The sequence below is a fragment of the Borostomias antarcticus genome, assembly GCF_949987555.1.
Source record: "Borostomias antarcticus genome assembly, chromosome: 18".
Taxonomy (NCBI): domain Eukaryota; kingdom Metazoa; phylum Chordata; class Actinopteri; order Stomiiformes; family Stomiidae; genus Borostomias; species Borostomias antarcticus.
The window spans coordinates 13,597,880-13,614,664 of NC_140251.1; the positions used below are offsets into that span (position 1 = coordinate 13,597,880).

Here is a 16,785-nt window from a genome sequence, read left to right on the forward strand (position 1 = left end):
CAGTGTGAGATGTTTGGCGGCATCTGGTGGTGAGGTTGCAAATTGCAACCAACTGAATAGTTACATGGTGCAACATGGCGGTCTCTGCAGAAGGACCCCCTCCCTATGTAGATATAAAGGGCTCATTCGAAGGTAACAAAATAAATAATGATTCTTATTAATGGGATTATACACTAATTAAAACGTATATATTATATATAACAATTATATTCAATTTCTGCCAAGACTACACAATATTCTGCAAAACATTTCTACACATTGCACCTTTAAGCCAATCAGTTAATTATGCACATATCCTCTGTTCTAAAATATCCTTCTGTATACTGTAAGTGTTTAATAGTGGGTATAACCCCCCCCCCACACACACACACACAAGGACCAGTACGTGTAGTGTTTACAGATGTGTTGGATCAGTGTACTGTAAACCCTCCTGGTCTCACCAGGGGAGCGTGGACATGAGAACACGCAGACCTGCAGCTGCAGCTTTAATCCAGATAATACACAGAGCCTGGCTGAGCTACAAACATGAGTTAAAACCATTAACACTAATCATGCAATGTGGTGCCTGTGGTGAAAACACATTAATATGCATTGCTGTTACGTCTCTTATTCAGTGCACAGTGAATGACTCAAAACATGCGAAGAGTCTCTCGGCTGAAGTGCAGGTGTCCATGGGAGGTGTCGGGGCAGGTGTTTTATCATCTGTAATCTGATCTGGATTAGGAGAACCTCTCGTTACTGACCCTTTTTGTCCTCCGCTCCGTCTTGAGCATTCTGGAGAAAAACATTTCCAAACTCGACAATTAGACAACCCAGTACAGTTGTTAACATCTTCATTATCAAGCCTTGCTGTCCATGTAGTACAGTATGAAGTGTGTTAAGGTGTTAGCGTTATCTGGAGGTTCTTGGTCCTATGATGCGTGTTAAGGTGTTTGTGTTACCTGGAAGCACTTGGTCCTATGATGCGTGTTAAAGGACAATGCTCGTTTTTGACAACCTGGACCTTATTTACGCCATATTATAAGATATTTCACTCACCGAGATAACTTTGGTGTAATTCGGAGGCCTGTAGAAGAAATGTAAAATCCAGCGCTAGTTGTGCTTACATAGAGCGTAGGCCTGTTGTGGTTTTTCACATGCCTCTGTAATATGATCTTTAGAAACGTCTTTCGAAACGAAATAGCTGCCCCACTTGCTCCAGCACGCATGCGCACAGCGCGCAATCGTTGCTCCAGCACGCTGTGCGCATTCGTGCTGGAGCAAGTGAGGAAGCTATTTCGTGTCTAAAGACGTTTCTAAAGATCATATTACAGAGGCATGTGAAAAACCACAACAGGCCTACGCTCTATGTAAGCACAACTAGCGATTCATAAAGACAGATTGATGAAAACAACCGTTTCGCGGCAGAAAATAGATTTTTAGAAGCTGCATTCTCAGTGCCCCGTCCGCCGCCATTACATGGATATACTTGGCTCGTGCTGGATTTTACATTTCTTCTACAGGCCTCCGAATTACACCAAAGTTATCTCGGTGAGTGAAACGTCTTATAATATGACGTAAATAAGGTCCAGGTTGTCAAAACGAGCATTGTCCTTTAAGGTGTTGGTGTTACCTGGAGTACTATGACGTGTGTTCAGGTGTGAGTGTTACCTGGAGTACTTGGTCCTATGATGCGTGTTAAGGTGTTGGTGTTACCTGAGTACTATGACGGGTGTTAAGGTGTTGGTGTTACCTGAGTACTATGACGGGTGTTAAGGTGTTGGTGTTACCTGAGTACTATGACGGGTGTTAAGGTGTTGGTGTTACCTGAGTACTATGACGAATGTTAAGGTGTTGGTGTTACCTGAGTACTATGACGGGTGTTAAGGTGTTGGTGTTACCTGAGTACTATGACGGGTGTTTAGGTGTTGGTGTTACCTGAGTACTATGACGGGTGTTAAGGTGTTGGTGTTACCTGAGTACTATGACGAATGTTAAGGTGTTGGTGTTACCTGGAGTACTTGGTGTTCTTTCAGCAGCCTGTCGTACTCTTGGCTCAGACCCTTGGACTGTCTCTTCATGGCCTCCACCTCCGCCTGGGACTTCTTCACAACTGCATACAGAAACCACACGTACATGGCACACACCTCCACGTGCTCTCTGTCACACTCAACACCTGCAGTAGCTGCTACACACCATTGAGCTCAACCCCCTCAGATCCGTGATTAAAGAAAATTCAGACACCATTTCAGACGCCATAAAATCAACACACCTACTTTCCTGGGCAGAGGACTCCCTCAGCAGTCTAGATTCAGTAGTGAAATATATCAAGTACAAGTCCTTCCTGGTCAGGAGCGCCACAGTGGTGTTTTCTGCAAGCCCAGCACACTGCGAGTCTCCTATAGACACGTCCTTCCAGCTTTGTGCTGGTCCAGCCTGAGTACCTACCGCCATCTGCAGCCTTCAGCTCTTTCTGCAGCCTCTCAGTCTCCTTCTTCAGGAGCTCCTTCTCTGCTGCGTTGGCTTTGTCTTCATCCAGAAAGGCCTGGGCAGACACAACACTGTTAGATATCTTCTTAGTCCTCCTCCAACCAAGACAACACTGTTAGATATCTTCTTAGTCCTCCTCCAGCCAAGACAACACTGTAAGATATCTTCTTAGTCCTCCTCCAGCCAAGACAACACTGTTAGATATCTTCTTAGTCCTCCTCCAACCAAGACAACACTGTTAGATATCTTCTTAGTCCTCCTCCAGCCAAGACAACACTGTAAGATATCTTCTTAGTCCTCCTCCAACCAAGACAACACTGTTAGATATCTTCTTAGTCCTCCTCCAGCCAAGACAACACTGTAAGATATCTTCTAAGTCCTCCTCCAGCCAAGACAACACTGTAAGATATCTTCTTAGTCCTCCTCCAGCCAAGACAACACTGTTAGATATCTTCTTAGTCCTCCTCCAACCAAGACAACACAGTTAGATACCGTCTAGGCAGACTCGCTGGATGTACAGTAGGTTTTGGAGATAAGCCTTGTCATTAGGGGCCAGGCAGCGTAGCTGCCGGAACCCTATTGTATTTGCCTATATTATTATTATTATTATTATAATTATTATTATTCTCCATCTTCCACTGAAGTCTAACTTCCCGTGGACAAAAAATCACCAAAATTTGCACAAAGCTCCAGTCCTATACCCAAAGTCCTCAACCTGCATTGTAGGTCAATAAACCTGAAGGTGGCGCTACAGCAACAGTCTAAAGTTTAAAACTTTAAAAAAATCATAACAAATCAGCCATAGGTGCTATCACTGTAAAACCACCATGTGAATGTAGTCCCAAGTGAGACAAAACTTTCATACGCTTTGACCTTGCAGGAATTTTGAAGTCCATCACTCTGATTTCTTCATAAACTGTAAAACCTATCAAACCTATCTCCTCCCACATTTTTTGTTCAATTGACACCAAAATTGATCTACTGTATCTTCAGTCTGTCCTTACCAAACGATCCTCACAGATTTTTGAAATATGAAAAATAGAGCCTACAGCACTTCAAAAAGTTTTACTGTTAACAGTTCTGTATACAGTTCCTATTAATTCTCGCCAAATCAATGTCTGATCATCCTCATAAAAAGTGACAACATTGGCCACAAATTCAAGATGTAGTATGATTTTTTTCAGAATTCTATCTCAAAAATTGAATTTTTTAAAATATGTTTAATTCTGTCCTCTGAAACCAACACTTCATACAGAGAAAACTACGTTACCCACAATCCAACGCAAGCTCCACGAATCTGAGACATCGCTGTTGGCAACCATACCCCACCCCCGCCGAGGATTACAATGACTAAATCGATTGATTGGCAACTGACTGAGTACACAGCTGCTGAAGTTAATGTTCAATTATGAAAAAAAAGCTAACAAAACCTGTAACCCACATTTTTCAATCAATTAACACTAAAGTTGCTACACTGGATCTTCAAACTGTCATTCACAAACTCATTGACCAGATTATTGAATTATCAAAATTGAGCTTACAATGCATCAAAATGTTTTACTTATTATTATTATTCTCCATCTTCCACTGAAGTCTAACTTCCTGTGGTCAAAAAATCACCAAAATGTGCACATAGCTCCAGTACTATACCCAAAGTCCCCAACCTGCATTGTAGGTCAATAAAGCTGAAGGTGGCGCTACAGCAACAGTCTAAAGTTTAAAACTTTAAAAATCATAACAAATCAGCCATAGGTGCCATCACTGTAAAACCACCACGCAAATGTAGTCCCAAGTGAGACAAAACTTTCATACACTCTGACCTTGCAGGAATTCTGATTACTATTATTATTCTCCATCTTCCACTGAAGTCTAACTTCCCGTGGACAAAAAATCACCAAAATTTGCACATAGCTCCAGTACTATACCCAAAGTCCTCAACCTGCATTGTAGGTCAATAAACCTGAAGGTGGCGCTACAGCAACAGGCTAAAGTTTAAAACTTTAAAAAATCATAACAAATCAGCCATAGGTGCTATCACTGTAAAACCACCACGTGAATGTAGGCCCAAGTGAGACAAAACTTTCATACGCTTTGACCTTGCAGGAATTTTGAAGTCCATCACTCTGATTTCTTCATAAACTGTTAAACCTATCAAACCTATCTCCTCCCACATTTTTAGTTCAATTGACACCAAAATTGATCTACTGTATCTTCAGACTGTCCTTACCAAACGATCCTCACATATTTTTGAAATATGAAAAATTGAGCCCACAGCACATCAAAAAGTTTTACTGTTAACAGTTCTGTATATAGTTCCTATTAATTCTCGCCAAATCAATGTCTGATCATCCTCATAAAAAGTGACAACATTAGCCACATATCCAAGATGTAGTATGATTTCTTTCGGAATTTTATCTCAAAAATTGAATTTTTTAAAATATGTTTAATTCTGTCCTCTGAAACCAACACTTCATACAGAGAAAACTACGTTACCCACAATCCAACGCAAGCTCCACGAATCTGAGACATCGCTGTTGGCAACCCTACCCCACCCCTGCCGAGGATTACAATGACTAAATCGATTGATTGGCAACTGACTGATTACACAGCTGCTGAAGTTAATGTTCAATTATGAAGAAAAGCAAACAAAACCTGTAAAAATGAATAAACATATCTCATCCAACATTTTTCAATCAATTAACACCAAACTTGCTACACTGGATCTTCAGACTGTAATTCACAAACTCATTGACCATTGTTGAATTATCAAAATCGAGCTTACAACGCATCAAAATGTTTTACAAATGTTTTACGATACGAATGTACAAAATGAACATTGGAATGTCAACTTTCTTGTTGTCCTATTCTCTCGCTTATTGCTCCTAAACTTGTCGGAAATTGCCTGGCCCCGCCTCATCGCTGCGAAGCAGCTTTAATTGGGTTTATTACTGCCCAATCAGTGGTGACAGAGATTCTCCTGGCCAATCAGATTCAATACAGACCCCTCCCCTTCTGCTATCTGCGTGTTCAGGTTGTCCTCCTGGTTCTTCTACCTCACCTGTCTGAGGAGAGGTTGTCCTGGTTCTTCTATCTCACCTGTCTGAGGAGCAGGTTGTCCTCCTAGTACTTCTTGGCGGCCTGGTTGGCGCTGCCCACCTGTTCCTGCAGGCTGGCCCCTGTCTCCGTGGAGACGGCCACTTGGTTTATCAAAGTGAGAACACGGCGCATGATGCTGGGGGGGTCAGAGGTCAGAGGTTAGAAAAGAGAACCACTTCCCACAAACTCACAGGACCGTAGTTTACAGTATACTGTACAAACTTGAAGTATGGCTGCTATCTGAGGATTAGCTTCTTTTTTACTTCTTTTATTAACTGTTTTTAGTTATTTTGTTAGTTTATTTGTATATTGTGTCCAACCTATTTATCCTCTATCTATTTACTATTTATTATGTATTCTTATTATTATCCTCTATTTACTATTTATAATGTATGCTTATTCTTATTCTGCATATTTTATTAACCCTACTCTCTTAATGTGCTGTGAAACAGAAATTTCCCCATGGGAATAAATAAAGATAGATCTATCTATCTATCTATCTATCTATCTATCTATCTATCTATCATCTATCAAAAAGTGATGTCACTCAACACAGGCAAACATGCCAGTGAACATTAATATACAGATGTGCGGTGTGCAGAACAATATGGCAATCGTTTGGACTGAAGCATAATTATTACATAATGTGTAGAAGATGTAATAATTCCGACCAAATGTCCATTTAGCAGCCCTAAGCTCCAGTATGTGAGAGGAGGAGAGACTGACAGCCAGAGGAAGAGAGAGAAGCCAGAGATGTAGAGGTTCCTCTGGGCTCTGAACAGCTTCATGTGCAGGTGGTCGAACAGGCCGGGGTTGAGCTTGGCGTCCTGCATGGGCTCCGTACTTGAGTACTTCTTCACCTCACGAAGAGCATCTTAGAGGGGAGACACGAATACAACAGGAGACTCAGGAGAAGAATGGAGACTACCCAGCTAGAAAACATTCCCAGAACGTCCTGAGAACGTCCGCGCTGGGGTGAAGCCACTCTAACCCTAACCCTAACCACCATTCTGTAAAATCGATTGGACTCCAAGGCCCGTTTACTGTATGTATCTACCTAAATGTACAGTATATGTAGTCACCAGTGTGCCTCGTCTATTTAGTCATTTCAATAGTTTGTTTTCAAAATGTAGCAGATGTCTTCCGTTTACACCTCTATAACTGGAAATACACATTAGCATGCTAATAGAGGGCAAGAAAACAATACTTCATTCATGTGACCTTAACAGTCATGATCCACAACACCGCATTAAAACTAAACTGAATCTTACTGCCATGCATGACACCTAAAACACTGTGGGAATCTGTTCCAAACTTTATTTTCAATAACAGCACAGAAAAGACTGTGTGGCACAAGGCAGAGAAACATTACTCACCGTTCCCTGCCAGTATGCCCTCTATATTTAAAACCTTCATACCATTCCAGGACAGCGTTTAGAAGCTGTCCTCCACATTAGCCTGATATGCCGGGGCTGTTCACTATAACACCTTTATACTTCATTATCTAAATCATTCATTTGCAACCAAGCACATGGCATGAGCCCCTGAGAACAAAGTTAAAGGTGCAGTGTGAGATGTTTGGCGGCATCTGGTGGTGAGGTTGCAAATTGCAACCAACTGAATAGTTACATGGTGCAACATGGCGGTCTCTGCAGAAGGACCCCCCTCCCTATGTAGATATAAAGGGCTCATTCGAAGGTAACAAAATAAATAATGATTCTTATTAATGGGATTATACACTAATTAAAACAAGTATATATTATATATAACAATTATATTCAATTTCTGCCAAGTCTACACAATATTCTGCAAAACATTTCTACACATTGCACCTTTAAGCCAATCAGTTAATTATGCACATATCCTCTGTTCTAAAATATCCTTCTGTATACTGTAAGTGTTTAATAGTGGGTATAACCCCCCCCCCACACACACACACAAGGACCAGTACGTGTAGTGTTTACAGATGTGTTGGATCAGTGTACTGTAAACCCTCCTGGACTCACCAGGGGAGGTCGACATGAGAACATGCAGACCTGCAGCTGCAGCTTTAATCCAGATAATACACAGAGCCTGGCTGAGCTACAAACATGAGTTAAAACCATTAACACTAATCATGCAATGTGGTGCCTGTGGTGAAAACACATTAATATGCATTGCTGTTACGTCTCTTATTCAGTGCACAGTGAATGACTCAAAACATGCGAAGAGTCTCTCGTCTGAAGTGCAGGTGTCCATGGGAGGTGTCGGGGCAGGTGTTTTATCATCTGTAATCTGATCCGGATTAGGAGAACCTCTCGTTACTGACCCTTTTTGTCCTCCGCTCCGTCTTGAGCATTCTGGAGAAAAACATTTCCAAACTCGACAATTAGACAACCCAGTACAGTTGTTAACATCTTCATTATCAAGCCTTGCTGTCCATGTAGTACAGTATGAAGTGTGTTAAGGTGTTAGCGTTATCTGGAGGTTCTTGGTCCTATGATGCGTGTTAAGGTGTTAGCGTTATCTGGAGGTTCTTGGTCCTATGATGCGTGTTAAAGGACAATGCTCGTTTTTGACAACCTGGACCTTATTTACGCCATATTATAAGACATTTCACTCACCGAGATAACTTTGGTGTAATTCGGAGGCCTGTAGAAGAAATGTAAAATCCAGCGCGAGCCAAGTATATCCATGTAATGGCGGCGGACGGGGCACTGAGAATGCAGCTTCTAAAAAATATTTTTTCTGCCGCGAAACGGTTGTTTTCATCAATCTGTCTTTATGAATCGCTAGTTGTGCTTACATAGAGCGTAGGCCTGTTGTGGTTTTTCACATGCCTCTGTAATATGATCTTTAGAAACGTTTTTCAAAACGAAATAGCTTCCCCACTTGCTCCAGCACGCATGCGCACAGCGCGCAATCGTTGCTCCAGCACGCTGTGCGCATGCGTGCTGGAGCAAGTGAGGAAGCTATTTCGTGTCTAAAGACGTTTCTAAAGATCATATTACAGAGGCATGTGAAAAACCACAACAGGCCTACGCTCTATGTAAGCACAACTAGCGATTCATAAAGACAGATTGATGAAAACAACCGTTTCGCGGCAGAAAATAGATTTTTAGAAGCTGCATTCTCAGTGCCCCGTCCGCCGCCATTACATGGATATACTTGGCTCGCGCTGGATTTTACATTTCTTCTACAGGCCTCCGAATTACACCAAAGTTATCTCGGTGAGTGAAACGTCTTATAATATGGTGTAAATAAGGTCCAGGTTGTCAAAAACTAGCATTGTCCTTTAAGGTGTTGGTGTTACCTGGAGTACTATGACGTGTGTTCAGGTGTGAGTGTTACCTGGAGTACTTGGTCCTATGATGCGTGTTAAGGTGTTGGTGTTACCTGAGTACTATGACGGGTGTTAAGGTGTTGGTGTTACCTGAGTACTATGACGGGTGTTAAGGTGTTGGTGGTACCTGGAGTACTTGGTCCTATGATGCGTGTTAAGGTGTTGGTGTTACCTGAGTACTATGACGTGTGTTCAGATGTGAGTGTTACCTGGAGTACTTGGTCCTATGATGCGTGTTAAGGTGTTGGTTTTACCTGAGTACTATGACGGGTGTTAAGGTGTTGGTGTTACCTGGAGTACTTGGTGTTCTTTCAGCAGCCTGTCGTACTCTTGGCTCAGACCCTTGGACTGTCTCTTCATGGCCTCCACCTCCGCCTGGGACTTCTTCACAGCTGCATACACAAACCACACGTACATGGCACACACCTCCACGTGCTCTCTGTCACACTCAACACCTGCAGTAGCTGCTACACACCATTGAGCTCAACCCCCTCAGATCCGTGATTAAAAAAAATTCAGACACCATTTCAGACGCCATAAAATCAACACACCTACTTTCCTGGGCAGAGGACTCCCTCAGCAGTCTAGATTCAGTAGTGAAATATATCAAGTACAAGTCCTTCCTGGTCAGGAGCGCCACTGTGGTGTTTTCTGCAAGCCCAGCACACTGCGAGTCTCCTATAGACACGTCCTTCCAGCTTTGTGCTGGTCCAGCCTACTGAGTACCTACCGCCATCTGCAGCCTTCAGCTCTTTCTGCAGCCTCTCAGTCTCCTTCTTCAGGAGCTCCTTCTCTGCTGCGTTGGCTTTGTCTTCATCCAGAAAGGCCTGGGAAGACACAATACTGTTAGATATCTTCTAAATCCTCCTCCAGCCAAGACAACACTGTTAGATATCTTCTAAGTCCTCCTCCAGCCGAGACAACACTGTTAGATATCTTCTAAGTCCTCCTCCAGCCAAGACAACACTGTTAGATATCTACTAAGTCCTCCTCCAACCAAGACAACACTGTTAGATATCTTCTAAGTTCTCCTCCAACCAAGACAACACTGTTAGATACCGTCTAGGCAGACTCGCTGGATGTACAGTAGGTTTTGGAGATAAGCCTTGTCATTGGGTTTATTACTGCCCAATCACTGGTGACAGAGATTCTCCTGGCCAATCAGATTCAATACAGACCCCTCCCCTTCTGCTATCTGCGTGTTCAGGTTGTCCTCCTGGTTCTTCTACCTCACCTGTCTGAGGAGAGGTTGTCCTGGTTCTTCTATCTCACCTGTCTGAGGAGCAGGTTGTCCTCCTGGTACTTCTTGGCGGCCTGGTTGGCGCTGCCCACCTGTTCCTGCAGGCTGGCCCCTGTCTCCGTGGAGACAGCCACTTGGTTTATCAAAGTGAGCACACGGCGCATGATGCTGGGGGGGTCAGAGGTCAGAGGTTAGAAAAGAGAACCACTTCCCACAAACTCACAGTACCGTAGTTTACAGTATACTGTACATACTTGAAGTATGGCTGCTATCTGAGGGTTAGCTTATTTTTTACTTCCTTTATTAACTGTTTTTAGTTATTTTGTTAGTTTATTTGTTTATTGTGTCCAACCTATTTATCCTCTATCTATTTACTATTTATTATGTATTCTTATTCTTATCCTCTATTTACTATTTATAATGTATGCTTATTCTTATTCTTCATATTTTATTAACCCTACTCTCTTAATGTGCTGTGAAACAGAAATTTCCCCATGGGAATAAATAAAGATAGATCTATCTATCTATCTATCTATCTATCTATCTATCTATCTATCTATCGAAAAGTGATGTCACTCAACACAGGCAAACATGCCAGTGAACATTAATATACAGATGTGCGGTGTGCAGAACAATATGGCAATCGTTTGGACTGAAGCATAATTATTACATAATGTGTAGAATATGTAATAATTCCGACCAAATGTCCATTTAGCAGCCCTAAGCTCCAGTATGTGAGAGGAGGAGAGACTGACAGCCAGAGGAAGAGAGAGAAGCCAGAGATGTAGAGGTTCCTCTGGGCTCTGAACAGCTTCATGTGCAGGTGGTCGAACAGGCCGGGGTTGAGCTTGGCGTCCTGCATGGGCTCCGTACTTGAGTACTTCTTCACCTCACGAAGAGCATCTTAGAGGGGAGACACGAATACAACAGGAGACTCAGGAGAAGAATGGAGACTACCCAGCTAGAAAACATTCCCAGAACGTCCTGAGAACGTCCGCGCTGGGGTGAAGCCACTCTAACCCTAACCCTAACCACTCTAGAGACTACGGAGGTTAGACTGGACAATAACTAATACACAAGACGGTAGTCTCACCCAGGAAGAGAACGATGAGGATGATGATCATGGTGAAGAAACACTTGTTCCAGTACGGAGAGACCCAGGTCCATAAACTCCAGTTGAAAACAGACCGCCATCTATTAGAGGATGCGATTGTGTTTGAGCATTTTCTTGATGCCCCAGAGGAATGCGACTTGGGAATGTAAATGTCTGTGTTGTGTGTGTGTGTGTATGTTGCACTGTATTTTATGCGATGCTATTTTAATTTCCTCCTCAGAGGATCAATAAAGTAATCAATCAATCAATCAATGCACCCTATTGGTGACTTAATGTGAAATAATCGCTATTGTTGACACTTCTGTCCCCTACCTCTGGGCTGAGATGAATGGCAGGCAGAGGATGAGGATGACGGCTATCTCCACATAGAGGAAGAAGGCCACAGCAGTCCACTGGAGGGTCATCCTGACCGGGGTCGACTGAAGGAAAAATTAGTCATGTGATATCTGCTGCATGTACAGTTTATAGTGTATCTACTGCAATTACACAATTCATTAAGAATTACACATTTGAATTTGTTGCATTATGTTTGCAACATTGAAAAGTGTAGATGGTAAACATCATGACTGGAATTTATAGGTTGAAGAGAATATATAATCCTTGCCTGAGCCCTACAAACGTTTAACAACTGTCTGTACATATGACTGTATATTACTGTATCCTATGTCTAGAATGAACAGTGTAGCACAGCATGTCATGCATCATTATCAAATAGGGCTAAGTGGAAGAAAGCTGATCATCATATCCTATAGCAATGCCGAATAGAAGCCGCGCCAATTTTATATTAATATTTTGGGCACAAAGTAACTTTGGGGGCCTACATTTCTAATTTAACGACGTTCAGACCTCGTACAGTATCAGCTACTTTCAAAGCAAAGCACAAAGTTGTCTACAGTTACTAGCCTAGATCGCACGAACATCGATCAGGTTCAATGAATTAACCAGACAAGCATGTATTCAGGCTGCCCTGTGCTATTCATATCACGTATACGTCTCTAAACTTCTCACACTTCACCTAAACGTGTCTGCTACAGACTGCTTCTTCGCGGGACACTGAACGAACACACTCTTAAACAAGCGAATAAATAGATTCATAGCCTAAATCTTACCCGACAAAATTGACAAAGTAGGAGTGTGTTTAACGGAACACTCGCCCACCCACACGACAGCTGTTAGTGACCAGTCATCTGACGTCAGACGACTAGTTGAACGGGACACCAACAAGAGCCCCGCTAAAAAAAAATATAAAAAAACAAGAGCCCCTTTGGTCTGTTATAGCTGATGCTCATCGATGAACTAGCCTACAATGTAATACAAAAAAATAATTAAGAATTTAGGAGTCTTTTCTAAAAAGTTTATTATTATGTTTTCTGTAAAAGCTTGCATGCACTGCCACAGTAGCCTATACCTTCTCCTGTTGCATGGAATACCCTGCTCCATATGATGGCCCGTCTATAAATAAACAGGAAAGACCCTACACCCTAGAGCCATCTTGGAGCTCACCAATTACTTTGTCATTCAAAGAATCTCCCATTTGTAGAGCTACTTTAGTAGCTTGTTGTAATACTCTGCTACTAATTGCTGTGACAGTGACAGATTATTAACAGCAGATATAGAGATACTGCTGGCCTTCATGGATGATGTCTCCCTACATCTCTCCTATAAGACCCTCTGGTTAGAGGAGCACCTTCAGTAGCAGACTGATCCTGTCATGGTGCTCGACAGAGCGCTTCAGTAGCAGACTGATCCTGTCATGGTGCTCGACAGAGCGCATCAGGAGCTCCTTCCTACTGGCCGCTATCAGACTGTTGGCAATGTCTCCCCTGACTGGACACTATGAACCTGAGCCAACTCAGAGGGTGCCTAGACCCAGCGGGTAGGACATGAACATTTACTTTTACAAACATGGCATACAGTAGGCCAAGCAGTGAACAATTTAATTATTTCCACCAGAAAAAAAACATAAGGGTTATTTATGGCGTTTTTTTCAGACCAAATTTATTTTTATCTACAATCTTCATGAACATTCACAGGTATGTAGAACAAACAGTTCTGATTATAGATCTGCCACCCAGGGGTGTCTAGTCCATTCCTAGGCCAAGCAGTGAACAATTTAATTATTTCCACCTGAAAAAAAATATAAGGGGTATGTATGGCGTTTTTTTTTCAGACCAAATTTATTTTTATCTACAATCTTCATGAACATTCACAGGTATGTAGAACAAACAGTTCTGATCATAGATCTGCCACCCAGGGGTGTCTAGTCCATTCCTAGGCTGAGCAGTGAGCAATTTAATTGTGTCCACCTGAAAAAAAACATAAGGGCGTTTTTTTTTTCAGACCAAATTTATTTTTATCTACAATCTTCATGAACATTCACAGGTATGTAGAACAAACAGTTCTGATCATAGATCTGCCACCCAGGGGTGTCTACTCCATTCCTAGGACGAGCAGTGAGGAATTGAATACATCCCAAAACAATAATTTCTACCCCAAAAAACTATAAGGGGTATGTATGACTTTATTTTCAAATTTATTTTTATCTACAATCCTCATGTACTTTCACAGGTATGTAGTACAAATAGTTCTGATCATAGATCTGCCACCCAGGGGTGTCTAGTCCATTCCTAGGCCGAGCAGTGAACAATTTAATTATTTCCACCAGAAAAAAAACATAAGGGTTATTTATGGCGTTTTTTTCAGACCAAATTTATTTTTATCTACAATCTTCATGAACATTCACAGGTATGTAGAACAAACAGTTCTGATTATAGATCTGCCACCCAGGGGTGTCTAGTCCATTCCTAGGCCAAGCAGTGAACAATTTAATTATTTCCACCTGAAAAAAAATATAAGGGGTATGTATGGCGTTTTTTTTTCAGACCAAATTTATTTTTATCTACAATCTTCATGAACATTCACAGGTATATAGGCCAATCAATTCTGATCATAGATCTGCCACCCAGGGGTGTCTAGTCCATTACTAGGCCGAGCAGTGAGGAATTTAATACATCCCGAAACAATAATTTCTACCCCAAAAAACTATAAGGGGTATGTATGACTTTATTTTCAAATTTATTTTTATCTACAATCCTCGTGCACTTTCACAGGTATGTAGTATAAACACTTCTGATTATAGATCTGTCACCCAGGGGTGTCTAGTCCATTCCTAGGCCGAGCAGTGAACAATTTAATTATGTCCACCTGAAAAAAAAAACATAAGGGGTATGTATGGCTTTTTTTTTTTCAGACCGAATTTATTTTTATCTACAATCTTCATGAACATTCACAGGTATGTAGAACAAACAGTTCTGATTATAGATCTGCCACCCAGGGGTGTCTAGTCCATTCCTAGGCTGAGCAGTGAGGAATTTAATACATCCCAAAACAATAATTTCTACCCCAAAAAACTATAAGGGGTATGTATGACATTTTTTTCAAATTTATTTTTATCTACAATCCTCGTGCACTTTCACAGGTATGTAGTACAAACAGTTCTGATTATAGATATGTCACCCAGGGGTCTCTAGTCCATTCCTAGGCCAAGCAGTGAACAATTTAATTATTTCCACCAGAAAAAAAACATAAGAGGTATGTATGGCGGGTTTTTTTTCAGACCAAATTTATTTTTATCTACAATCTTCATGAACATTCACAGGTATGTAGTACAAACAGTTCTGATTATAGATCTGTCACCCAGGGGTCTCTAGTCCATTCCTAGGCCAAGCAGTGAACAATTTAATTATTTCCACCTGAAAAAAAACATACACACAAACATAACAACGTATGGCGTTTTTTTTTCAGACCAAATTTATTTTTATCTACAATCTTCATGAACATTCACAGGTATATAGGCCAATCAATTCTGATCATAGATCTGCCACCCAGGGGTGTCTAGTCCATTCCTAGGCCGAGCAGTGAACAATTTAATTATGTCCACCTGAAAAAAAACATAAGGGGTATGTATGGCGTTTTTTTTTCAGACCAAATTTATTTTTATCTACAATCTTCATGAACATTCACAGGTATGTAGAACAAACAGTTCTGCTTATAGATCTGCCACCCAGGGGTGTCTAGTCCATTCCTAGGCCGAGCAGTGAGGAATTTAATACATCCCAAAACAATAATTTCTACCCCAAAAAACTATAAGGGGTATGTATGACTTTATTTTCAAATTAATTTATATCTACAATCCTCATGCACTTTCACAGGTATGTAGTACAAATAGTTCTGATCATAGATCTGCCACCCAGGGGTGTCTAGTCCATTCCTAGGCCGAGCAGTGAACAATTTAATTATTTCCACCAGAAAAAAAACATAAGGGTTACAGTATTTATGGCGTTTTTTTCAGACCAAATTTATTTTTATCTACAATCTTCATGAACATTCACAGGTATGTAGAACAAACAGTTCTGATTATAGATCTGCCACCCAGGGGTGTCTAGTCCATTCCTAGGCCGAGCAGTGAGGTATTTAATACATCCCAAAACAATAATTTCTACCCCCAAAAACTATAAGGGGTATGTATGACTTTATTTTCAAATTTATTTTTATCTACAATCTTCATGAACATTCACAGGTATATAGGCCAATCAATTCTGATCATAGATCTGCCACCCAGAATTGTCTAGTCCATTACTAGGCCGAGCAGTGAACAATTTAATTATGTCCACCTGAAAAAAAACATAAGGGGTATGTATGGCGTTTTTTTTTCAGACCAAATTTATTTTTATCTACAATCTTCATGAACATTCACAGGTATATAGGCCAATCAATTCTGATCATAGATCTGCCACCCAGGGGTGTCTAGTCCATTACTAGGCCGAGCAGTGAGGAATTTAATACATCCCGAAACAATAATTTCTACCCCAAAAAACTATAAGGGGTATGTATGACTTTATTTTCAAATTTATTTTTATCTACAATCCTCGTGCACTTTCACAGGTATGTAGTATAAACACTTCTGATTATAGATCTGTCACCCAGGGGTGTCTAGTCCATTCCTAGGCCGAGCAGTGAACAATTTAATTATGTCCACCTGAAAAAAAAAACATAAGGGGTATGTATGTATGGCTTTTTTTTTTTCAGACCGAATTTATTTTTATCTACAATCTTCATGAACATTCACAGGTATGTAGAACAAACAGTTCTGATTATAGATCTGCCACCCAGGGGTGTCTAGTCCATTCCTAGGCTGAGCAGTGAGGAATTTAATACATCCCAAAACAATAATTTCTACCCCAAAAAACTATAAGGGGTATGTATGACTTTATTTTCAAATGTATTTATATCTACAATCCTCATGCACTTTCACAGGTATGTAGTACAAACAGTTCTGATTATAGATATGCCACCCAGGGGTGTCTAGTCCATTCCTAGGCCGAGCACTGAGGAATTTAATACATCCTAAAACAATAATTTCTACCCCAAAAAACTATAAGGGGTATGTATGACATTTTTTTCAAATTTATTTTTATCTACAATCCTCGTGCACTTTCACAGGTATGTAGTACAAACAGTTCTGATTATAGATATGTCACCCAG

General features: G+C 41.1%; 1 protein-coding gene and 1 pseudogene across 2 annotated transcripts; both read right to left on the bottom strand.

Annotated features, from left to right (window-relative positions):
- Positions 1-436: 436 nt before the first annotated feature.
- Positions 437-6,846, bottom strand: LOC311320915 (B-cell receptor-associated protein 29-like; annotated as a pseudogene). Its single transcript has 6 exons — positions 6,837-6,846; positions 6,292-6,439; positions 5,566-5,701; positions 2,428-2,524; positions 1,992-2,092; positions 437-517 (listed from the first exon to the last, which is right to left on the bottom strand). The product of its transcript is annotated as a B-cell receptor-associated protein 29-like (transcript).
- A 269-nt stretch (positions 6,847-7,115) lies between these two features.
- LOC311321152 (B-cell receptor-associated protein 29-like) lies at positions 7,116-11,658 on the bottom strand. Its single transcript, XM_084453079.1, has 7 exons — positions 11,554-11,658; positions 11,221-11,321; positions 10,883-11,030; positions 10,160-10,295; positions 9,618-9,714; positions 9,179-9,279; positions 7,116-7,904 (listed from the first exon to the last, which is right to left on the bottom strand). The coding sequence occupies exons 1-7, from the start codon at positions 11,643-11,645 to the stop codon at positions 7,866-7,868; spliced, it is 714 nt and encodes a 237-aa protein (XP_084309205.1). The 5' UTR covers positions 11,646-11,658; the 3' UTR covers positions 7,116-7,865.
- Positions 11,659-16,785: the final 5,127 nt, after the last annotated feature.